At 45.8% G+C, this 26,271-nt stretch overlaps 1 protein-coding gene across 2 annotated transcripts in view; it reads left to right on the forward strand.

Moving 5' to 3' along the window:
* The window catches only part of L3MBTL1 (L3MBTL histone methyl-lysine binding protein 1), a 1,278,801-nt gene that overhangs the window by 395,624 nt on the left and 856,906 nt on the right, over nucleotides 1–26,271 (forward strand). For both annotated transcript variants that reach the window (XM_069652331.1, XM_069652332.1), the window contains exons 7-9: nucleotides 18,292–18,373; nucleotides 20,165–20,256; nucleotides 23,961–24,065. In XM_069652331.1, the coding sequence (XP_069508432.1) occupies nucleotides 18,292–18,373; nucleotides 20,165–20,256; nucleotides 23,961–24,065 (279 nt within the window). The remainder of the gene's footprint in view (nucleotides 1–18,291; nucleotides 18,374–20,164; nucleotides 20,257–23,960; nucleotides 24,066–26,271) is intronic.

The following is a 26,271-nucleotide window of genomic DNA, read 5'->3' on the forward strand; positions in this document are numbered from 1 at the left end:
AGCGGGAAATAACTCGAAATTGTTCGCAATTCAAGCTCACTGCCATTCAGGGCCAGCAGGAGCGACAACCCCCGGATCCGGAACCGATGCCTTTGGACCCGAGAGACTCACTGTGGTCGCCTCCGAGATTTTTACCTCGCCCAGGAATGAAGAGAGCGCAAGGGCCAGAAGATGATACGGGAGAAGCTACCAATAGTCGACCCCGGCGTGTCGTGAAGAAACGGTCACGCCTAGTTGAAGAATGTTTATGTTGTTGTTGCAAGGACATTTGTCCGGGGGTGATGTCACGAGACAGGGACTGTGTCACGTGAGCCCGACACGTGACGCGTGATGCGAGAGTGAGGGAGTTCCGATCAGGCATTCGAGATTTGTAAAAGAATAAAGAAGACGTGTTACAGATCTTCGGCGTGCCTGTCCTTGTTGTGAAGGCCCATCCGGGCCTAACAGCGCCATCTTGGTTTCCATTTCAGGTAGAAAGGGTGTTTTTTTCAATTCATCCAGAAGGACCTTGAGGGCCTTCTCTTCTAGCAACTTGCTTAGGAAGTCCCTCAAGAGATCTTCACTCTCTGGGGAACCCCTCAAGTGGATCTGTTTGCGACTGAGGTGAATTGGAAGTGCGAACAGAATTGCTCAAGGGAATTTCCTCCGAGAGGAGCTCTAGGGGACCCGTTCGTAGTGGACTAGGAATATCCGCTCCTGTACGCGTTTCCTCCAGTCCCCATCATTTCTCACATCATCAGGAGGTTTCGAAAGTTCGGGATATCCATGATCCTAATTGCTACGTATTGGGCCAGGAGGACGTGGTACCCGGACCTTCTGGAAATGTCCCTCTGCCCTCCAATGCATCTTCCACAAAGAGAGGATCTTCTCTCGCAAGAGGAAGGTCAGGTTCTCCATCCAGAGGTCAAGACACTCAGCCTTCACGCATTATTTCTGAGACGATGAGATACAGGATTGGGACTCCCGGACGACATAATGGAGATTTTGCTTTTGGCCAGAAGGCCAGCAACCAAATCCTTGTACCAGTGTCGTTGGAATAAATTCAGTAACTGGTGCAAGGACAAGCATGTGGATCCATTCCTATGTGGCACTCTTATGGTGCTTTCTTTCCTGTTACATTTAGACAATCTGGGGCTCCAGATTGGAACGATAAAAGGATACCCTGCTGCACTTTTCATCTTTAAGCGCTCCTCTGAAGAGGTCTCGTATTTCAAGATACCCTTAATTGTGCAATTTCTAAAGGGTTTCACTAACGTGTACCCTCCAGTCCCTTTTCATGTCCCTGTTTGGTATTTGAATTTGGTATTGAAATTTCTCACATGTATTCCATTTAGCATCAGCCCGCAGGGTAAGTGAGTTACAGGCTCTGTATTGCAAGCCTCCTTACACCGTATTCCATAAGTCAAACCATCATTCCTGTCTAAAGTAATCTCAGACTTCCATTTGTAACAAAGGATAATACTACCAACCTTTTATCCTCCCCCGCAAGCGGACAAGGCGGAAGAAAGGCTTCACAGGCTAGATCCAAAAAGGGCACTGAGCTTTTATATCTCAAGACATGCAAAATTTAGGCAAGATGATCAATCGTTCATTGGATAGACCGGCCACAAGTTGGGCTTGGCCGTAACAAAACAAACCATATCCAGGTGGATAATTTTAGCAATTGGAAAATGTTCTAGACTGGCGGGCAAAAAACACCAGATGGGCCAAGCGCTCACTCCTCTAAGGGCATGGCAACTTCTGCAGCTCTCCAGGGGGGTGTCCCGGTACGTGATATATGTGCAGCAGCTACTTGGTCCTCTATGCATACATTAATAAAACATTACTGTTTAGATTCAACATCGTCTCAAGGGAGTCTTTTTGCAAAAGCTGTTTTGCACATAGTGCATGACTAAATTAAATAGTACTCCCTCCTCCAAATTGGCACTGCTTTGGGAGTCTATCAAAGATGAGGAATATGTGAGTGGACACAATCCATTCAAAGAACAAGTTACTTACCCCTGGTAACGTTCTTTCGACTGGATGTTCCTACCATGTAGTCCTCATCGCACCCCCCAGCCTACCCCGCCATACAATTTATGCTCTTGCACTCCGTGCTTCCTGAGAGCTTACGGTCTGGGGGATACGCCTGTTCAACTCTTCAATTGATGACAGTGAAAAAACAGAACTGAAGCCAACGGGGGCCGCGGCTTGAGCTATTTATACTACGGATGACGTTGACGCGCAACGGCAGCCCTCGAGGGACATCGGCGCCATGACATGGAGCACGGCGCCCTCTGGTGGAAATCTTTCTTTCCCGAAGCAGCAAAGCTGAATGATACGAATATCAAAGATGAGGAATACGTGGGAGTAACATCCAGTCGAAAGAATGTTACCAGGGGTAAGTAACTTGTTCTTCCATCTGCATACCTGACGCTGTGATGTGCAATGGTCTTGTGTAGTTCACGTCGGCTGCCGGTTGCAGCGGGGCCTTTCGGGTCTTCCTTCACTTCAGAACAGCGGCCCGATATAATAATAAAACATGTATTTATTTGTAAAAAGATTAGTTGAAGTGTTTTTGGAATCAATTAGTTTTACATTAAAAATTAATTACAGAAACATTATGAAAGTACAACTTCAGGTTTCATGAAAGGTGCCTTTTGGAATGGTGTGTCCTCCCACGTATTCCTCATCTTTGATATTCGTAGTCTTCAGCTTTTTCCGCTTCGGGAAAAAGAAAATTCCACACCAGTGGGACTGTGCTCGAGGTTGTGGCATCGATGTCCCTTGAGCGTTGCCGTCGGGTGTCGACGTCATCAGTAGTATAAATAGCTAGAGCCACGACAGTTGGCTTCAGTTCCGTTTTTCCGAAAGCTTTACTTCAAGTGTTGAACGGCACGCTTCAATTTTGTCAAGAAATGTCTTCATCTTCCCACCCTTCGACCCCAAAGTTTTGTTTTAAAAAATCCCTTGACTGCGGGCGAAGATGTCTATTATTGATCTCCAATGGGTTTGCCTGTGGTGCCTGGGTTCGGAACACCGAACCGATGAATGCAGGTATTGGCAGTCCACGACAGGAAAAGCTCTCGGGGAGCGCCGAGGTAAACTGGCGGCGGGGAGGGCGGCTTCGAAGTCATCTTGGAAGAGGGATAAAAAAATCTGGTGAGTTTAGGGAATCGTCCCGGTGCAAAAAGTCGAGGTAGTCTCGGTCGAAGAGTCGGTTGAGACAATCTTGGTCGTCTTCGTCAAAAAAGGTGAAGCAGAGATGCCATAGATATCCCTCTTCTTCTTTGTCTGATTCCTCTACCGAGGTTGTCAGGTGCCCAACCAAAAATGATTCCCCTAGAAAATGGGGTGCTTTCAAGAGTAAAATTTTGCATATATTCGAGAATGCAGCCTCAGCACCATCAAAGGAATTACGCAAAGGCCATGCCCCGGTCGCTCCTTTGGATGACTTGGGGAGATCAAAGATTACCATGGCAAAGCCGAGTGTCAAACCGGCGAGTCGCTCTCGTTCCGACGAGAAATCGGGGAGGCTATCGTCTCAAGAACATAGTCCTTCTCCGATACCTCTGAAAAAGAGCAAACCGTCGAAGAGTCAAGCCCGTCGATGCATAAATCGAAGGCAACGCTGAGTATGTCGGCGCTGTTGCAGAGACCTTTGTTGACACCATTGTGGAAGGTTTCATCGACTCCTTAGTCAGAGCGCCATCAACACCATTGTCGAAGTCAGTGTCAACACCATTAGCGTCATCAACCCCATTGTCGAAACCAGTGGGTGTGCCTTCGATGGTCACTTCGCCCATTTCGAGGCCTCTGCCCAGTCCGGAGAAGGTTTTTAATCCTACGCCGAAGAAAGACTTTTTAAAGTCTATGGCCTCAATTTATGAGGAAGAGCAAACCTCTGGAGAGAATTCTTCCCCCTTTGGTTTGCCTTATGGCACGCAAAATGCTCCTGAGGATCTTATTAAACAGGTTTCCAAGATAACTGATCTTTATGATTGCATCCAGTTGGCTAGTGGTGTAGACACTTCGCCGAAGCTGGAATTCGGCAAACCTAATCCAGTTGAACATGTGGATTCTACATACAGGTACCTCATGAATAGGGTCATTGAGTACATGGGCTGGAGCAGGAATTCTCCTGCCTATGAGCAAGACGATATGACGGATATCCTGAATCAAGGCCCTCAGAAGGACCCAGTATTACCTTTTCATGCAGCCCTTCAGAGGAAGGGCTCATGGCAAACTGGGAAACTCCATAATCTGGACCTGCTGTAAACCGGAACTTTACCAGAAAACATAGGCCTTCTAGTATTGATCCGGACTATTTGACCAAGCACCCTACACCCGAAAGCTTGGTGTTTCAGGCAGCCACGTCTACCAGGCAGTCTGCTTACCCCTCTATTCCCCCGGATAGAGAGTACAAGGGGGTTTGTGCCTGGGCTCGTAAGATTTTCACATCGGACTGTATGGCCTTGAAATCTGCTAATGTTACCTGCACCCTTTGGAGGTTTACTTGCACCCTGTGGGACTGCATTAGTATGGCGGCTGAACACATTCCGGAAGGCGAGTAGAAAGACGGCTTCCTGGCTATTGTGAAGGATGGAAAGGAGGCAATGGGGAGTGTCTCCAGTCAGGGCTGGACACTGCTGACAGCATCAGCAGGTCCATGGCTTCTAGCACCGTGCTACCCAGGTTTGCGTGGCAGAGAAAATCTGGCTTTGCACCGGATGTGCAGCCGAGGTTACTCAGTATGCCCTTTGACGGCTTGAGGTTGTTCGGCAGCAAGGCGGATGGGAGCCTGGAGAAGCTGCAGACCTCTAAGGCGGCTAAATCTCTTTGCCCCTCCATATGTCAACCTCAGCAACACCCCTACTCAGGCTCGTCTTCCTGGAGGGGGTTGTCATTTGTGATTCTATTCCTCATTTGGAAGGGGAAGAGGACAGGCTCTACAAAGGGGACAAAAAAGATTCCCTTGTTGTGGACGAGGAAAGGGTGCAAGATCAGCCTCAGCCACAGCAACTTGTACCTTCAGCTGCTGCTGCAGCCGCCTCTAAGCCACTCTGAGGCCTTGACCCGCAAGACCCCGGTGAGAGGCAGAATGTCTCAGCATCTGAATGAATGGTGGGGCATTACTTCAGATGCTTGTGCAATGGAAACAGTAGCCCAGGGTTACTGCCTTCCCTTTCAAAGAAGGCCTCAGGATCATCCACCGGGACCCAGCGCTGTCAACATTGCAGATCTGCTCCTTGTGCAGGAAATCTTAACCCTGCTAGAGAAAGGTCCAATAGAACATGTTTCTGTAGCGGAGAGGAACATGGGTTGGTATTCCCCCTACTTTCTCATTCCCGAGAAGGACAGAGGATTGAGACCTATCTTGGACTTAAGAAATGTGAACAAATTCATTAGGAAGGACAAGCTCAAGATGGTAACCCTTTCTCAGATCCTTCAGGCTCTCCAACTCCAAGACTGGTTGGTATCATTGGACCTTCAGGATGCTTACTTTCATGTGCCAATCCATCTCAAGCACAGAAAATACCTGAGGTTGGCGATAATTCTCATTATCAGTTTCGAGTTCTGCCATCCGGGCTGACCTCTGCCCCAAGGGTTTTCACCAAACTGATGGCAGTAGTGGCAGCAAGTCTCAGGAGAGAGGGGATTCATCCCCTACCTGGACGATTGGTTGATCAGGGCTCGTTCATCCGAACAGGCCCAGGAACATCTCAGAATCACCTGCCACTCCCTAAACAGACTGGGCTTTTCCCTCAATTACAAGAAGTCCCAGATGATACCATTCCAAAGACTCCAATTCGTCGGGGCAGTCCTGGATACTTCCTCGGGGAAATCCTTGCCTCCCGAGGTGAGAGCTCAACACATTCTGCAGATGGTAACAAAGTTCCTAAATGCCCAGCATCTACCGGCCTTCGATTTTCTGAGGTTGCACAGCCTCAGGGCATCCTGCATTTTTCTGGTGCCTGAACTCGATTGAGAATTAGATCCCTTCAATGGGCCCTCAGGACTCAGTGGTTCCAATTTTCAGGGAATGTCAGATCTACTGCAAGTTCCGAGCAGAGTAACTCAGGACAGTCTATGGTGGACTTGCAGGGACAACATTCTCAAGGGACAGTCTTTTTGGCAACCATGGCCAGAGATAATGGTAGTGACGGACGCCTCACTCACAGGGTGGGGAATCCTACACCAACGAACTGACAATCAGCGGTCGTTGGTCTCCGTCTGAGTCCAAACAACACATCGGTACAAATGTCCTTTAACATTAACATCAACCTTTTGGAGCTGAGGGCAATCAGACTAGCGCTGAAGGCCTTCCTGCCGTCTGTATGGGGAAAGAATGTCCTGATAACGGACAACGTGGTGGCCGTGTACTACCTCAACAAGAGAGGTGGTGTAGGGGCACTACCACTGTGCAGAGAGGCAATGTAGCTCTGGTATTGGGCAATTCAAGAAGGAATCTCCCTATCGGCAGTTCACCTTGCTGGAGAGCAGAACACTGCGGCGGATGCTCTGAGCAGGCAGAGCACAAACTCCCACAAATGGGAGCTAGCTCAGAAAGTCCTAATAGAGATCTTCACCCTTTGAAGAACCCATCAAGTGGATCTGTTCACGACGAAGGTCAATCGGAAGTGCGAACAGTTTTGCTCAAGTGAATTTCCTCCGAGAGGAGCTCTAGTGGACGCGTTCGTAGTGGACTGGGAATTTCCGCTTCTGTACGTGTTTCCTTCGGGCCCCGTCATTCCACATGTGATCAGGAGGTTGAGAAAGTTCAGGAAATACATGATGCTAATTGCTCTGGATTGGACCAGCAGGACGTGGTACCCAGACCTTCTGGACATGTCCATCTGCCCTCCAAGATGTCTTCCACAAAGAGAGGATCTTCTCTCGCAAGAGGAAGGTCAGGTTCTCTATCCAGAGATCAAGACACTCAGCCTTCACGCATGGTTTTTGAGAGGCTGAGATATAAGGATTGGGACTTCCCGGACGACGTAATGGAGATCTTGCTTTTGTCCAGAAGCCCAGCAACCAAATCCTTGTACCGGTGTAGTTGGAATAATTTCAATAATTGGTGCAAGGATAAGAATGTAGATCCTTGCCTATGTGGCACACCTATGGTGTTTTCCTTCCTGTTCTATATAGCCAATCTGGGGCTCCAGATTGGAACGATAAAAGGATACCTGGCTGCGCTTTCCATTTCTGAAGAGGTCTCGTATTTCAAGATACCCTTGATTGTGCAATTTCTAAAGGGTCTCACTTTCATGTGCCCGTTTGGGATTTAAATTTGGTATTAAAATTTCTCACATGCTTTCCATTCGAGCCATTACATACATGTCCTCTAAGGCTCCTTACATTAAAAACAGTCATAGTAGTGGCTTTAACATCAGCCTGCAGGGTGAGTGAGTTACAGGCTCTCTCTTGTAAGCCTCCTTACACTGTTTTCCAGTCTTTCTCAGAGTCAAGCCATCATTCCTGCCCAATTTAGTCTCTGACTTCCATTTGTCGCAGAAGATAACACTACCGACCTTTTATCCTCCCCCCTCATGCAGCAAAGGAGGAAGAAAGGTTTCACAGGCTAGACCCAGAAAGGGCTCTAAGCTTTTATATTTCAAGACTTGCTCAATTTCAACAAGATAATCAACTCTTCATTGGGTATACCAGCCCTAAATTAGGCCTGGCAGTAACCAAACAGACTATATCCAGATGAATAATTTTAGCAATTGGAGAATGTTAGAGAATGGCACGTAAAGAACCACCAGATGGGCTAAGGGCTCATTCCGCTAGGGGCATGGCAACTTCTGCGGCTCTGCAAAGGAGTGTCCCGGTAAAAGATATCTCTGCACCGGCCACCTGGTTGTCTATGCAAACGTTCGTAAAGCATTACTATTTAGACTCGACCTCGTCTCAAGGAGGTCTTTTCGCAAAGGCCGTTCTACATACTGTCCATGACCAAATTAATTGGTACTCCTTCCTCAAAAAATGTAAACACTGTTTTGGGAGTCTATCAAAGATGAGCAATACGTGGGAGGACACAATCCATTCGAAAAACAAGTTACTTACCCCAGGTAACATTCTTTTGACTGGATGTTCCTCCCACGTATTCCTCATCGCCCCTCCCTCCCACCCTTCCCTGCCGTACAATAAAGATTTTCCATAATGTCTTACTAGAAAGCCTTAATTCTATTAAAGACACGGAGGCAAGCAGCATGCTTCTCTTTCTTTATTTAAATATTAAAAGAAAGCTCAGCAGCAAGATATTTTTTCTTAGTGCACCGGAGTGTCATAGGTCATAAGTATGAATAAAAAAGGTGCACACAAAAAATATATAACAATAAAACCTAACAAGAACATCATAAATGTCTTAAGTTCTGAAATAGCATGAAACTTCCTTTCCCAGGAAGCCTGTGGAAAGTTCAACATGAGGTCACCAACATGTGACCTGGGTCATCCAATGAGTAGCCAAGTCCCCACATAAACAGTGTTGAATATGATGCCACTTCCTCTTTCGAAGCTGCGAACTTGTCCGATGGACGAATTGGAACCAAAGTCGTCTCATAGTAGAGGAGAGAATGTGCCATGGATTAGGCAGATTTGTCTCTTGACGCTGTCAAGAGCGAGATAGAGAATGGTATTTAGTTCATGTATATTACAACCCTAGATCCCTTAGAGGGGTGGGAGAGAAATACGTTGTGTTATTTTGAGAAGCAATCCTGCATTCAAAATCATGTAACAATCTTGCAATGTACATATAATCATCAAGCGTGATATATTTTAATTTCTCCCCGGGTGGGATAATGCTCGCCTCCGTGTCTTTAATAGAATTGAGACTTTCTAGTAAGACATTATGGAAAATCTTTATTCTATGTCAAGACCACAGGCTCACATTATGCTTGTTTAAAGCTTACTTGCCACAATGGATGCTGGCTGTTCTACCGGTTTCCCGTAGAATTGCTTAAAAACAGATTCACTTGCCCAGTCTGCCATTTTCATGATGTCATCCAGTCGGATCCCGACTTGGAAAGCCTTAGAGGCCATGGCTCCTCTCACGGAGTGGTCTCCGAAGTGCAAGGTATCTATTCCTGCTTGGGTTAAGGTCTACCGCACCCAGCGTGCTAGTGTTGGAGCGGAAACTGCTTTATGATGTTTGCGTAAGGCTATCAATAGCTGCCCATTAGGAGAGGTTCTAAGAAGAGCCGTAACCTTTTCGTAAGTCTTCAGGCATCTGACTAAATAGAGCTTGGGCTGGTCTCTAAAAGCAGGATGAGAAATCACTCTTGAGTTGCACTTAGTCCTCCTATGTATATGGAACACTATGCGTTGTGGGAGAAGGTTCTGCCCGCTAGATCGAGGGCTCTGACATCAGAAACTCTCCTGCAGGAGACGAGGAAGAGCAGTGTAGTGAGTTTGCCGGATAGGTGGGTGCGGGATAGTTCCTCGTTATCTGGCCAGGATAGAAAAAGGTTCAACACTTTGTTAACGTCCCAAAGCTTATTGTAGCGAGACGGAGGCAGGACTGTAAGTCTGACGCCCTTAAGTAGTCTGCAAACCAGGTGGTGCTCTCCTGCTGGGATCCTTTCTATGGGGTCGTGGCCTGCTGAAATGACAGAGCGGTATGCATTAACTGTCCTGTAGGCCAGACCTCTTTCCACTAAGGATGCTAGGAAATTCAGAATTTCCTCTATAGGTGCTGAAACTGGATGTAAGCCTTAGTTTTGGCACCAGTTTCTCCAGGCATTACATGAGTTAGAGTATCTTTTGAGAGTGGCAGGGGCCCAGCTCTCTTCAATGAGGCTGACTGCCATGTGAGACATGCCTGGAACTCTCCACCTTGACCTGAAATCCTCCAGGCTGCTAGGAACAGAGATCCTTGGAGGAGAAGGGGGTGATGCTGTCCTGCGGGATCCAAAAGGATATCTGGAAATTGGGGTAGAAGGATTGGAAAATCCGAAGGAGGTTCCAGAAGAACTGGATACCAGGTCTGAGAGGTCCAGACCGGGGCTATAAGAACCAATTCTGTTTGTTCCTGACAGGCCTTTGTCAGGGTCCTCGCAATCATGTTGAAGGGGGGAAAGGCATAGTGTACCCCTTCGGTCCAATGTTGGAAGAAAGCATCCGTCGCAGTCGCTGCTGGATGTGGATTCCAGCTGAAAAACACTGGTAGCTGAGTGTTCAGGCGAGAGGCAAACAGGTCCTTGGACATGGGACCCCAAACCTGCTGAATCCGAAGGAAGACTTCTCTGTCGAGTCACCAGTCGCTGTAATCGGTCGTATTTAAGAGCTCGCTTAACCTCAGAGCTGCCAACAGCCTGCGGCTGCCATCAGCGGAATTACTGTCAATTAAATTGCTGATCTCACCCAATCACACGGCCACCGTTCATCTCATTTACAGGCCCCCTGGCCCTACCTCTTCATTCGCAGAGGACATTTCATCTATCCTAGCTACCAGCGCTAAGCCCAACTTGCCAATCATTATACTGGGAGACTTCAATCTAGGCTACCAAGATACGAATGACGCCAAAGCCATTGACCTAGAAAGAGTCCTGGCCGACTTCGGTCTCACCCAACACGTCAATGAGCCCACCCACACCAAGGGTCCCACTCTTGACTGGGTTTCTGACATGAACTGTGCGCTTAACGTCACCACTGTGTCGCCATGCGCATGGTCTGATCACCACAAAATATCATTCTCCATTAATTCCAGTCCACCCACAGATAAACCCAACCTTGCCCCTCCCACTTCCACATGCAACAAAAAGGATATTACGGTTGAGAAATTACTCCCACTTATCTTTCCTCTTTTGAACTCGGCGTCAACCACATGCTCGGACCCCACAGTGCTAGTAGATACATACAACCGTGCCATGCTAAAAGCCCTCAACAACATTTCCCCCCTCAAACTGCGCAAACAAAAAACGCGGCTCCACCTTAATTCCTGGTTTACCCCCGCACTTACGCGATCTGCGTAATGAAAAAAGAAAAGCTGAGGCTCATTGGAAAAGCTCACCTTCTCTTGTCAACAAAAACAACCTTACCGCAGCCTCCCTTACCTACAAGGAAGCCATCCTAGCTTCAAAAAGGAAGTATATAACAAAAGTATCATTCAAGCCCAATCAAATACCAAGGAGCTGGAGTCGCCTGTCGCCCCGCTTGTTACGTGCACCCCGGACACTGAATGGGTCTCCAATATTCAAAAGGCACTGCTTGACAAAATTGCCATGCTCCAAGCCAAAATTAATACAAAAAAAGCTACCTCTCTGACACAACGGGTAATGCCCCGTCTTACAAAACCCCTTCTCCTAAACATTCCTTCAAACCTTTTAGCTTCGCACCCCTCACCATCAAGAAAGTCGAAAATATCACAACAAAGCTTAAGCCTTCCAACTGCCAAGGTGACGCCTGCCCTGCACCGGTCATAAAGGAAGCTGCACATGATCTGGCCCCATTCATTACCTCATTCATTAATGCCTCCTTCAAATCGGGCACTGTACCTGACAACCTTAAGGATGCTTGGGTCATCCCTCTAATCAAAAATCCTAATATCGATCCCAGTAATCCCTCTAACTACAGGCCCATCACCACGGTGCCTTACCTTCTCAAAATTCTGGATCGCGCGGCCTATCTCCAAATCCAGGACTATCTTGAAACCAACAATCTTTTAGGGCTTAGACAATCTGGCTTTGGTCCCAGACACGGTACAGAGACAGCCTTAATTGATTTGAAAACCCAAATCGAGGAGCTGAAAGACAAGGGCAAACTGGCGCTCCTGCTCCTCCTTGATCTTTCAGCAGCCTTTGATTTGGTCGATCACCAAATCCTCCTCCACCACCTCAAAATTGTGGCCCACTTCTCAGACGCAGCCACATCTTGGATCAGCTCCTTTCTGGCAAACAGAACCATGAGGGTCTCTTCTCTCCCCTAGCCGCAGCTGATCCAGCCCACGTCCTGTGCGGAGTTCCACAAGGATCTTGTATATCTCCCACACTTTATAACGTGTTTACTAAACCACTATCTGGGTGTCTCCTACACAAATTATGCGGATGACACCCAGATACTCATCCCTATCACTGGCGTTTATGTAACAGATGCTAAAGCACTCAATGCAGTCTACACTGTCATCCAGCGAATAAGAGAAATGGGGTCACACGGATAAATACAACAATTCAAAACATTCAAAGACTAAGTAGGGTGAATGGGCAATGAGGGACATGGACAGGTCAGAAGTCAAATTTACATATTTTATTCAATTAATCCAAAAACACAGTAAAAGTCATTTTATATCATCCACACTATAACATTTTCTAAAATGCATACAAATACATAATATATATCAAAATATGCTAGAAAGATAATGTATCTATCTAAAAGGCTATCTAATCAGGTACTGCTAACTATAATTTATATAGCCACTGTGTATCTACAGCAGTTAGGCCACAAAAGTCAGTGCAACAAGGTTATCAGAAAAAGTGCTAAGTGCCTTGTCAAAAAAAGTGCTAAGTGCACTGTCATCCAGGCCTGGATGGCTCATCATGGGCTTTGCCTTAATGATGAAAAGACGGAATTAATCATTCGTGGCTCACAATACAAACTCACTAAACTTGACCCCAATTACAATTCCTTCATTATTGACGGGAACGATATCAAAGTCTCCAATGTCACAAAAACACTTGGAATATATCTAGACTCTACTCTGTCCCTCAGTCGTAAAACCAACGCAGTTGTCCAGCGTCATCCTATACTTGTAAATTGATTACAGCATGTCGCCCCTTTTTGACAACGGAGAACTGTCTGATTCTCGCCAGAACCCTCATCATGTCCAAAATAGATTACTGCAACGCCCTCTACCCAGGGACTAGTCAAAGAAACATAGATAAACGCCAGATCACACAGAGCAACGCCATAAGGGCAGCTCTCAACGTTCCCAGGCGTGCCCACATATCTAACACGAGACGCAACTTGCACTGGCTACCCATCACACACCGCATATCCCTCAAAGCACTTGTTCTAACACACAAGGCCCAGAACAACGCAGCCCCGGCTTACCTATCCACGCGCTTCATGCAACACACAGCAACCAGACCACTAAGATCTTCTCAGGCTCACACGCTGACTATTCCTAGTTTCAATCTACAGACCGCCAGAGGCTCGAGCTTCCCAGTCCTCGCGGCTAAGCTCTGGAACACCCTACCTAATGCTCTCAAACGTTCCGTACATTAATTCCTTCAAAGCTAAAACCCAATGGTGGTTACATGAACGGGATGCCCTATTCTCCTCTTTATAATCCTTAAATCTGTTAATCCCATTACTGATTGCTCATTGTACATACTGTTTTTACTGTATACTTTATTTCACTCCTTTCCTCTCTTTTCGATGCTCTGAACATTTTGTAAATATGTGTAAAATTGTATATTGTATCTATTTGCTGTAACTTGTAACTGCCTCTTAAACATGCGCCCAGATGCCCCGAGGCAAGGTGCGCACTACAAATAAACAATATACAAATACCAATCTGCCATTATGTTCATAAGGCCTGGTAGATACTCTGCCGTGACCGAAATCCGGTGTTCTAGACAGAAATGCCAAAAATCTTTGGCTAGTTCGGCTAGAGGCAGAGATTTGGTGCCACCCAGATGATTGATGTATCTTACTTCTGAAATGTCCATTTTCTGTAAGATACAACAGCTCACTCTGTCTTTGGCAAAGGAGCGTACTGCGAAGGAACCCGTAAGGAGCTCCAGGCAGTTTATATGCATCTCGAGTTCCTGAAGTGACCATGTTCCTTCTGTGGTCACTGGTCCGCATCTCGCTCCCCAGCCGGAACGGCTGGTGTCTGACTCTATCACTATGTCTGGGGCAGATCCTAAGATTGCTCAGCCGTTCCAGGCCTTCATGTGGGTGAGCCACCAGTTGAGTTACATCCTTGCTCCTGGTGATAGCGTCAGTCGCTGTGAATAAGATAGACTGTGTCTTAAATGCTGTCCCTTTAGCCTCTGTTACTCTCGGTAGTGTAGAGGTCTGGTAAAAATAGCTTGGATAGAGGAGGAGAGAAGTCCTATTACCCTCGCTAGGTCTCGAGGAGATACCTAGTCCCTCTGTAGGAGTCTGTGGATCCTTTTGGTGGAGTGAATTTTGGCCGTCGGGAGACGGAGTTGAGCCAATTCGGTGTTCACTACAAATCCTAGAAACTCTAGGTTTCTGGATGAATGAAGGATTGATTTCTCCCAATTTATGAGGAAACCGAGACTGTGTAGTAGGTCTATGGCCAGCTTTGTCTGTTCTACCAGAGCTTGAGACTGTGCCATGAAGATAATATCGTCCAAATATATTATCAGCCGAACACCTTGTTCTCTTAAATGTGCTACTACTGGTCTCAGGAGCTTGGTGAAAGCCCAAGGAGCTGAAGAGAGACCGAATGGCAGGCTTGTGAATTCCCAGTCCTGGTGATTCCAGGAGAATCTCAGATTGCTTGCGTGGTCCTGATGTATGGCACCGCAAGGTACGCATCTTTCAGATCCATACGCATAAGCCAGTCGTTGGGTCTCAGGAGGTCTCTGAGCATGTGAATACCCTCCATTTTGAAATGACGGTAAACGATTAAATCGTTGAGCTTTTAGGTTAATCACTGGACACACTTTTTGCTTCCTGCGTACCAGAAATATTGGGCTGAAGAAACCACCTTGGCTTGTGCAGGGGCATATTGCTTGTTTCATCGCTAAACTGCGAATTTCCTTGTTCAGCGCTACCTCGTCCTCTTTTCACATTGTAATGGGAATGGGACGACCTGTGTGAAAGGGTTGTGCGAAGAACTCTAGACGCATGCCGCGAACTGTGTCTCTGACCCATGCATCCCCTGATAAGGAATCCCATGCATGCGCAAAAGGAGCTAGCCTCCCTCCAAAGGCGTTTGCGCCGCTGGCGCTGCGGTAGGTAGTCTGACCTGTGGTTTGTTGCTGTGCTGGGTACCGGGCGGCTCCCCTCCAACCGTGACCTCTTCCTCGCCCTCTCGAAGGGAAGAAGGTATCTGCGCGATCCTGCCAGGCGTGTTGATCTCTGGATTGCTAAGATCTTCGATCAAAAGAGTATCGGCCGGAAGAGTGACCTCTGTCTTGTCCAGCCCTGGTGAACATTTTTGAGGAGAAAACTTTTCTGATGGAGGATTGCGCTTTGTCTAGTGCAGTGAAGGTGCCAACAAATTTGGACATTTCCTTCATGAAGGAGTTGCCGAAGAGCAGACCTTAGGCAGCCGCCCCGGATTCAGTGTCTGCTAACTCACTTAGCTTGGCGTCGATTATGTAAAGGATACCCTTGCAGTGCTCAGCTGATATGGCACAATTGGCGTTCCACAGCAAACAAATGGCTCTTTGAGCCCAGCCCGAGAGTATTACTGGGTCGATGGGTTCACCTGTGGCTATGGCTGCTTCAGCCAGGTCCATCATCTTTGCAAGTGGACCAGTGACGTCCAGTACCCTGTCTTGACAGGACCTCCAGGCACCATCTATGCCCTTTGATGGATCTTTGGCATTCTTTCCTACGAAAGTAATCATTTTGGAGTCTAACTCCGGCATCAGGGCTACCTTGTCTGGGATCCCCGGGCGTGGGCATTCTGTTTTGAGTCTCGCTCAGACCTCTTTGTCCAAGGGCTTGCGTAGCCTGTCCTTAATGTACTCTGTTGTCCTTGGAAGATGGTTCCCAGTCCGTAGATCTGGAATGCACCAAATCTTCTGGAGTAAACATCCCTTTAGAGGGGAGGGGGGGAGGGGTTCCTTGGCTGGCTTCTTAGGGATGGGGGCTGCCACAATCCCTGAGGTTGAGGGTCGTGACCCTACTGTCTGTGTGTCTTCGGAGGAGATGGGAGATTGACTTGACTGTTAAAGTCATTTCCCTCTTGGTCAAATCCCTGTTTATATCCCTCCAGGCTTGAGGGTCTGGTACCCCGGTTTTCTTCCTCGTGGTAAGAGGGTCCATCTGCGGAAGGGGTTTCCTTCCTATTCAAAAAGGCCTTTTTCAGCCTGGAGAAGGTGTTTGAAAGGGCAGCAGTGGCCGGTTCTGGCTGGCTCTGGGGGGCGAGGGGGGCAGGGGGAGGGGATCGTAGAGTCTTTACTCAAGCGAGCCGGAATACATCCCCCATCTGAAAGGTGCTTCCTCTTTTGAGTCTTTTTTCTTGGTAGGGAGTTCTCTTGTAGGTGCTCCTCCATGTTGTCCAGGCGCTGCTGAATAGGCAGGAGCATTTCTGTCACAGCTTTCTTGATGCTGGTCTCCACTGTGGAACCCAGCACCTTTTCCCGGCTGTTTTCCATTGCCACTTCATCTATGTCAAAAGTATCTTCCTCATATTCAGACCAATCCTGGCCTTCATGAGGGAAGTACTGGGCTGCCATATCGTATTTGCACCTTTCTATTCTCCCTTTAGCTTTTTTCTTTCAAATGTTCAATTATTATTATACAAATATATTTTCATATATCTTTTTTTATTCTGTGGGGACAGACCGCCTTCTTTCAAGCCCACAGTTATTGTAATGGGGAGTCTCTGTGGAGCACTTGTCCAATGTGGCAATGTCAGCTTTCAGCTGTCTCTGCCTCTTTTTAAAAAAAAATGTTTTATGTGAAGTCAACAAATGCCGGCAAAATCAGCTTCTGGCACTCGTGATCGCAAAATCTGTTGTGAAATACAACGGAAATGCGCTTGCGAGCACCAGAAAGCTGAAGAAAGGACCTGCTACAGCAGGTGCTCTCTCTGGTGACTGCGTGCCGAACCGCGGTCAAACATAACTTCCGGCGGTTGCTTCCCGGGCTCTGCAATACGAGCCGCTTCGGGGAAGCGAGCGGAAACCACATGCGAGGGTCCGTGAAGGCGGACCCTCCTGTTTTCAATAAATACGGCTTGTTAAAGCCAAAAAGAGGAAAAAGAAAAGGCGCGCAGTACTCTCCGACGCCAGGAGGAAGCAGCTGGTGTCGGAGAGAATCTAGTCACGCAATCAGAGGACGCGTAGAAGAAAACAAAGGGAAAAATGAACCCTTTGAAAGACGCGCGGCGAACGCTGCGCTAATACAAAGCATTCAATGTGATATAGCACTCAAACAGATAATAGAACAGATCTAGAATATGATGCACTTATCTCTTGCTATGAGCAGCAAAGAAAGAGTAAGTGGCATCATATTCAAGACTGTTTATGTGGGGACTTGGCTACTCATTGGGGGACCCAGGTCACATGTTGGTGACCTCATGTTGAACTTTCTACAGGCTTCCTGGGAAAGGAAGTTTCATGCTATTTAAGGACTTAAAAGACATTTATGATGATCTTGTTAGTTTTTATTGTTATATTTTTTGTGTGCACCTTTTTTCTTCATACTTATGACTTATGACACACAGGTGCACTAAGAAAAAATATCTTGCTGCTGAGCTTTCTTTTAATATTTAAATAAAGAAAGAGAAGCATAATGTGAGCCTCCGATCTTGACATAGAATGTACGTGTTCTGCACTCTGCACTTTCTGAGAACTTGTGGTCTTGGGGTACACCTGGTCAATTCCACAAATGATGGGAACGAAAAAACAGAACTGAAGCCAACGGGCACGGCTCGAGCTATTTGTACTAGCGATGACGTCGACACCAGACGGCAACCCTCGAGGGACATCGACGCCACAACCTCGAGCACAGTCCCACTGGTGTGGAATTTCCTTTTTTCCGAAGCAGCAAAGCTGAAGATACGAATATCAAAGATGAGGAATACGTGGGAGGAACATTCAGTCGGCAGAACGTTACATGTGGTAAGTAACTTGTTCTTCTAAGTACTTACCCAGACATCTACTAACACAATGAAGAGAATTCATCACAATTCCAATATGCCCTAGACACTGCTGGCATCGTAGATGGGTTCTGTACAAAACAACATTGAAAGCACCTTAATTTATGGAGGCTTATGTTGATCATTAAGCTTTTTAGCTTTAGAGCATAACTTAAATGAAGATTGATAAGAGAGGTCAATATGTCAAAATCAGCACAAAGAGTTATCAAGCCATAATGTCCTAATTATCCACCTCTTTTCATTGTTTGAAGACAATTTTTTCACATTTGCTAGTCAATTTATGCAGCAAAGGCCCGAGTCACAAAGCCAAAAAACCAGCCCTAACAAAAAAAAGCCAAAACCCAGAACAATTATCAGATTTAAACCAGATGCCACTTTTCCTATTAAGGAAGCCATTTTCACTGATGGATATACACACTCAGCAACAAGTGTTGATTGCCATCTGTTGGTTTATTGGTGTAAAAACTAATGTGGACATGTTTTCTGTTGCATGGGATTAGCAAGAAGACAGAAGAAAAACCATGGGAGGTGATGCAACAGTGAGCAACACAGAGAGCGAAGAGTGGAGCGTGAATCAACACGGTAAGAAAAAAAGCAGTTTAGCCACTTCTATTTTCTAGCACCAGCAACATGGGGAGCCCTTGAGCATTATGCCCCCGTTAGCTTGACAACAACTGGCTGATCAATGTGTTCTATTCAAAACCTTTTTTCTAGTTCCCAATAAGCCATTCTTTGTATGAAGCAGCATTCAACCAGTTTGAACCTCAAGTCACCCAAAACAGAGAGGACCTGGATTTGAGAAACAATACCTCATCTCCAGAGCTCTTTGGAATCTCTACTGGCTGCCCTCCAGTACTACACTGAATTCAAGGCTCTTTTTTTGGAAGTTGGATGAAAGGTGGGGCACACACAACTGACAACTTCAAACTCTTCCAGAAATATAGCCCTTCCAGAGCGCCATGGTCTAGCACACCAAAAAGACTCGCCTCACAAAAAAACGACTGAAAATGGTGGGAAACAAAAGAGTGGTCATCAATGTCCTGGAACTGTGGCCCACTCTTTCTTTGTAACTAAGACCGGATCCCAGTCACCTCAATTCCGGAAAGTCCTGATAAACCCTTACCTTTAGGAAGGCTTCCACCAATGTTTGGCCTAGCTCAGGCCAAACATTTAGCCCCTCTAGTCACTGTCGTTCCTTTCCTTCAATGGAGATTATCAAAGTTAATAGATGCTTTCATAGGCCTGAATACACCATCCATGAGGGAGCTTTTAATGCATTTAATCTAACCAAACTTAATTGTACGGGCCCTGCGTTTCCATCTCCTTTTCCGCTCTCCATCTACCCTGCTTTCAACCACAGTGCATTGGAGCATCTTGTTTGCCTGCAGTAGGCTATTAAATATCAAATAATAATACACATAAAAATAAGTTCAGTACTTTAAAGCAACAAAACAGAACATCATTTATAAAACAGCAGTGTGAGAAATCCTCCACTGAGACTGAACAAACGTTAAAATAGCTTGTTCTGTGCGCTGTAATCCAATCAGGTGGACCTTGATGCAGCTCTCTATGCCCTACCAGAGGAGAATTTACATTTGTCTGATTTCACCCACAAGTGGTGGTCCAGCCCAAAATGCCAAGCAATACTCCCCAGAGCAGGAGCACCAGCAGCAACACCTAACCCGTGTTTCCACCTCTTTGGACATCATCAGTGTGGTACTGATGATTGACTGAGGTAGTGCAATACCTATTTTTAACATATAGCACATAAATGTGATGTTCTTGTCATTTTAAGTGCTGCCAATCACTCACACGTTTGTGAAAAGGCTCCATGTTTTTTCCCCCACTTTTTTGCCAAAGCCAGGTTTCCCAGATTTGGTGCTGCAAAGCAACATTTTCCGTGGACCTGCACTCCTGTTTTTCATGGGACACCCCCAGAAACCCTATACAGGCGCCTTGTCCTCCTTTCCTGCACCCAACTTGCAAAGGACACCTGACCCTGTTCCTTTGCATTTCTGGAGGCCGCCGCCTCCCTTAACTCCCCCCCCCTCACTCATCCTACCTTTCCTCAGCGACCCTGACCAGCTCTTTATCTTTTTCATCCTGCCGCTTCCGGGTCTGCTTGCACTTTCATGAATTGGCGCATGTGCTGATTCCCAGTGACCCACCATTTTGATAAGGTGGCCTATTGGGAATCAAGCTTTTGTGAAAGTAGGCATTTCCTGTCAGAATACAAAACTGGGAGATTATTTTCTCAGGATCACACAATATGGTACAATGTAGAAACCAGGAATATTGTTGGAGAATTCCATACATTTAGTGATTTGTGCAAAGAATAGCTCTCCAAAAACGCATGTTTTTTATCCATTACAGGTTCAGGTGAGGAGAAAGGGAGACGGTGGTCCTGGAGTGCCTATCTAGCAGAACAGAGAGCCGTTGCAGCACCAGAAAATCTTTTCAGGGAGGTGAGTGATGGCACTGAGAAATTTTTATATCCTTAGTGAGTTTTCATTCCACGATAGGAGGTATCAATTATTCACACCTTCTGTATCTTTTACTCATGTTTCTGCCACTAACAGCTTTCCCGATATGTTGTACTATGACTCCCATGATAGCTCACCATTGACTATCTGTCTGGGACTGATGAGAGTAGTAGTCCAACACATCTGGAGTACCAAAGGTTGCAGGCTACTGCTTAACTCTATCTGTGTCATTATAGCCACCCTATTATTAATGTAGTGAAGAGAGGGCAGAGAAGGAAAGTAGGAATAAGAAAAAAGAAAGATTAAAAAACAGAGAAAGTGAAAGGAATGAAGGAAGGGAAGGGGGGGAGGAAAGGAATAAGCGAGAGGGGATGAAGGAAGGGGCAAAGCACAGAAAGAAGGGAAGGTGGGTGGGAGGGATGGACGAAGGGGCAGAGGAAAGAGAGAAGGAAGGGACAGATCAAGGAAGGAAAGAAGGGTTGGAGGGTGTGAGATGAGTATGAAAATGGAGAAGTTGAAATGGAAAGCAAGGAACATGAAAATACAGATCAGCAAGTAAATAATGAGAGGATTGGGAGAAGAAAAACAAAACAAGGGCACACAACAAGAAAAAGAAATTAATATGGCATAAAAGGGAAGGTTGGTGCAGGCCCTGGGTTTCTTCAAGGATGCAGACTATTTGTGCCATTATTTAAAAAAAAATTCTTAGAGAAACAAGAAAAACATTCTTCCCCTGCCTGACGGAACACTGCTGTAAACGCACACAAAATTAGCACAGCTTACAATTATTCATGAGCAAACCTAACCTGGAAAGGTGGACATGCAAATGCATGTGCTAATAACACTCTTACCTATGAAATGTATCTGTCCCGGCACCCAAAATAAATGGAAGAAAACAAACCGGGGCTCCTGTTCAGTAGAGCCGTAACGTAAATTACCACTGTGGCTCATATTCAAGCATTTGTATGAGGGCGAGGAAAAGCAGAACCTATTATGTTTACAGAGTAAACTGTGGCGGGTCGGAAGAAGGAGTCAGACACACTGAGGACCTTATTCAATATCTTGAATTAAATTATTGATAAAAGGCCTAACTTTCCCTTTTGCTAGAGGGAATTCCCAACCTATCTAAAGGAACTTAAAGTGCTCGCCAGTTGCCAAGAGTATGTCTTATTCACCTGGTCTTTTCTTCATTTCAGATACTCTCCTTAGTTACAACTTTTCTCTGTGGTACAGATATTTCTTAACATATTCTCCTTGGATAGTGCCTGAGATCAATTCTTGTAGTTCTTCCAAGACACACTTGATTCTCGTGCTTTATGTGGTCCCGTACTTAGAATGTTTTCTCTGGTGGTGGTTCCTCACATCTTGTAGACTTTTCCCAGTCTTTAAATTCAGACTTTCATGAGTTGGGATTATTGTGACCCTTTTTTAGGCTTCATTTGTAATGAACTCTCTGTCTTAGATTCTCTCCTCTTTTATCCTGTTCATTTGAAAGTTGTATTTCATGTCTCTCATTATGTGGTTCTCTGTTAGACTTTCTCCAGCCTTCCACTCTGAAGGTGTAGGGTATCTTCCCTTCCTCCCAGGGAATTTGTTTCCAGTCTCTGCTTGTTCCCCTCCTCGGTTGGGTAAACCCTTTTTGTATATTCTCTTCATTTCTTTTGTTAACTGGTTTCCCTTTTAATATATTGTCCTCAGGACTGGGACAAGTTTCTCTCTTCTTGTAATAACCCTCTTCCTAATCTGGGTTATTCGTTACTTGCTTTCTCTGCTTTCTAAAATTCCAATTATGCAGTCTTATCTTTGCTTTCTCAGCCTTAAAACTGGGACAAGTTTTTTCAGATTGATAACGGTACCCCAGCGGCCTTCCGCTTCGCCCCTTTCCTCCGGTATCTTTCTCTCTAGAGGCTAAGGTGGCGGAGTGTGGCTCTCACTCGGGTATGCTTTCTCACTCTCCTCGCTCGTCGGCTGCCTGCTCTTGTCAGGTCCCTGCCGTACTCTGTCATGGGTGATCGGAAGCACCATTGCTGCCTGCACTGGTGATCTCTGCATCATTGTTCGGGCGTCCTGCCCACCACGCTGCACTTGTGGTCATGCCACCGGACACCTCGTTCCTTCTCACTATGCTTTCTTTGCATCTGCACATGCAGGGCTTTCGCATTTTGTGCTGCCGCTCTTTGCCTTGACGAAAGTTTCATGCTTCGCGACTTACCTTCTTGCCACATCCACACGGCGTGATAATGTCAGGGGGTATCCTGTGCGCACAAGGCTCTCCTTCCCCCTCCTTTACATCTCTTGTTAGAGACACCTTCCTTTTCTTTTCCATATGGGTTATTCTTCGCATTTGCCTTCCTCCAAATAAAAAGATGTCACATTCATTGTTATAATAGGCAGTCCCATTGTCCTTGTCTCCCGGTGAGGTCCCACTTGCCTCGACCCCAAAGGGAGGGTCCTGCTGAGCGGGCTCAGCTCCCTAGCCTCATTGGGGCAGTCTCTCCCGTTGGGGATAAGGGATGAATACCTGTGATTCATCACAAAACTTAATGGGTCCCTGCTGTCAAATTACAGGGAACTTGAAAATGAGCCCAAATGACATAGCACCAGTGCACATGCACACAATTGAAGTGGCACTCAGTTTCACATATGACTGATGAAATGCATATTGACACGTTTAATACAATTGTATTGACAAGCAAGCAGATATATTCGGTTTTTACCACTGCTTACACTTGCGACATCACACCTGTGCACTGAATAACACATGTCTCTGTCGAAATATCTTTAACTTGTTTTATTTAAATGTAGAGCAGAAGGACTACTGTGGGAATTTTCAGTGGAAAACATCCTCCAAGTAAAAGAATCAGGTTTGCCTTGACTTTTGCTTTTACTGGTGATTAGGTCCGCTGCAATCATTTGTTCTGACTTTGAGTGGAGTTGACCATCATCGCATCAGTGGGAGAAGGTGACCACCCATTATTGTCACTCCCATTAGTGAGTGATTCAAGGTGATCTTGCTTTATTCTTGCTCTCATTGGTTAGTGACCACCAATTTGTAATGTCTCCCATCAGACGGTGCAGGTGACCACCATTGTTCTTCAATAAGTAAGTGAAGGTGACCACCCATTGTTCTTGCTCTCATCAGTGGGTGAAAGTGACCACTCATTGTTTTTGCTCACATTAATGAGTGAATGTTACCACACATTGTTCATATTCCCATCAGTGTGTGAAGGTGACCGAACATTGTTCTTGCTCCCATCAATGAGTGAACCACACAGGGTTCTTGATTTCAATAGGTGAGTGAAGGTGACTACCCATTGTTCTTGCTCACATTAGTGAGTGAAGGGGGTCTCCCCTTTTTTCCTCCTCCCACCAGTATGTGAAGGTGACCACCCATTATGATTACTCCAATCAGTGAGTGAAAGTAACCATGCATTGTTGTTGCTCAGATAGGTCCTGTTGAAATCAACCTCCTGACCTTTGGACCTGACTCTTGTTACCATGTTTTCACCTTTTAGTTTCCTATGTGAAGAAAAAGGGACGTGTCTATTGCAACTCACCTTAAACTGTCTCCATTTCCCAAGCTATGTAGTGAAAGTGAGGTACACCAACATAGATGTGACCAGTTGTGTGCTGTCCTATTTTATGTAAAGTAATGGTTCCAGCTTGTACACCTTTTTTTTCCTCAGTGCCAGTCTGTAACCCAGAGCAAGAATGGCTTCAAGCTGGGGATGAAGCTGGAAGGAATTGATCCACAACACCCATCTATGTATTTTGTTCTAACGGTAGCTGAGGTGAGTGGATTTTTATTACTCTTATACTGACTGTTTTAAAGCCAAACTTAAATTGTTACATTTTGATTTCCATCCATTCTAAACATTCTGGTTGTTACAGGTATGTTTAGGATGACTAGTGTTCTAACAGTGTTTGGTGTTGGTTAAAAACAGTAGTCCTAAACATTCTGGTTTTACATGTATGTTAAGGGTGACCAATGTCCTAAAATTGCTTAAACTCTGATAACCATTGGTAGGTAGACACACCACGCCTACCTGGCTGATGCACCAGAATTGATGATTGGGTACATTGAGCTTTACTACCCCACTATGAAAGAATCTCCTGATTCTTTTCATGTAGGAGTACCACCACAACCCTAAACTACATCCTCCTACTGTAAGTGTTATGCTATGTTTATGTAAGCCAATCCATCGCCAGTCTGACATAACCCTGGTATCATATTACTTGGAGCAAATAAACCCTATAATTGTACATCGATCCTTACCTGCTGTATCTACTGCATATGTCAGACCTTGAACATGCATAGCTGTGCTAGAGTTACACCCTTGACTTTAGGCTTCCATACTATTTCAAGGATTCTTTAGAAGATGTTCACAAATCTGACCTGTTTTTGCATTATAAAACTTAAGACATTGAGCCTCAGAACGGGTCCAGCGGTAACCCTGCCGGTGCTACCGGCGGGTTGCCACCAAACCCGTAAATATTTACCGACACCTGACTTCCAGTGCCACCGGGAGATTACAACCCCGGCAGCCCGGAAAGTCAGTCACTGGTAAAATGTAAGTCCCCATACCCATAAAGTCCTGCAGGACTCTATGGGAGTGGGGACACGGAAGCACCGGCACCATTGCTAACGGTGCCAGTGCTTCTGTAATCGGTGTGCCTACCATGGCAGACCTGTAATATGCCGGTCCGGAAACAACGATGCCGGTAAGCTTAGCGGCACCCTTGTTTCCGGACCTGCGGGGTCATATTGAGGCCCAGTGTTTTTAAATAAGCATGGATGGATTACAGAAAAAGAACAAATCATATTAGCTAACATTTGGTGGCAAAGTGTAGGGGATAACCAACAACCAGGTAACGTCTTCAAGGGAGTTATTTCATACATGACACTTTTCAAAAGAGGACCAGTTCTCTCTAAACTCCTCCACTTCACCCTTAGATCTGAATATAGCCGCCTCCATAATATAGCTGTTGTGCACATCAGATCTCCTGTCCTCGCAGCAGGAGTAAGTGGGAGATGTCCAAATCCTTTATTTATTTTTTGATCAGCATTACTGGCATAATCTCCTAAACCGCAACCTCTGTTGATGTGAGATACCATCCCAGTCTCCTTTCACCCCAGAGATGAAAAACTCAAAATTACTAGGAACTTGGGATCCAGAACTGCATTGATTTATTATCTGACCTTTTTTCAAACACTTTTAACCGTCCAACAGCACAAGATGTGTAAAAATGTCCTGATTGTATGCTTTCAGGCACAGCAAGTATCTGAGTCATTTAAACACTCCTGAAGCATCTTCTCTGGTGTTCAATAAGCAAAGTCTTGTCATTGAATGGCCTTGTACCCCAGTCAAGTGGGGATTCTTTAACACAGAAGCTTCAGAATTGGTACTCTTAATGTGAAATGTGTCTTCTAGTGGCCAGACCTCATCCAGACTCATCCTTTGGCATCAGTGTTGCTTGTTTGATCTGAGCACATGTCCGCCAGTTGTCAGAACTGCAAAGGTCATTTGAATACCTCAACCCGCTCACGTACCAATTTGGCCAGCAAAGTGTGGTTCTGTATATTGTTCATGTTGAACATATTGAGGCTGCCAAAAATGGGTATGGTTTCAATCCCTATAATCTACAAATTTTTGCCCAACAGCTCCTTCTTAATCCAGTGAACACGTTTTTGTCCTTCCATCTTCTCTCAGATGTTAATATTACTGCTGAGGGGGATAAGAACTATTTACATTCCAAGTAATTCCTGCTTGGGTTAATAATGAGTTCAATCTCCACCGTGGATTTTCCTGGTCTATCCTTTCAATCTTCAGCGAGCGCATAACCCTCCTCTCTAGCCACCTACCTAAATGTTCAGCGGAAAACCCATCACAAATGTCAGGTCTCTTTAATGTATTCAAGGCAGTGTGGGCAGCCTTGTTATCCCAAATGAATTTCTTTATCACATTATTAAGATCCTAAAACACCTTGCTGGGCACA

Source organism: Ambystoma mexicanum, chromosome 3p (assembly GCF_040938575.1).
Source record: "Ambystoma mexicanum isolate Mex_15411 chromosome 3p, UKY_AmexF1_1, whole genome shotgun sequence".
Taxonomy (NCBI): Eukaryota; Metazoa; Chordata; class Amphibia; order Caudata; family Ambystomatidae; genus Ambystoma; species Ambystoma mexicanum.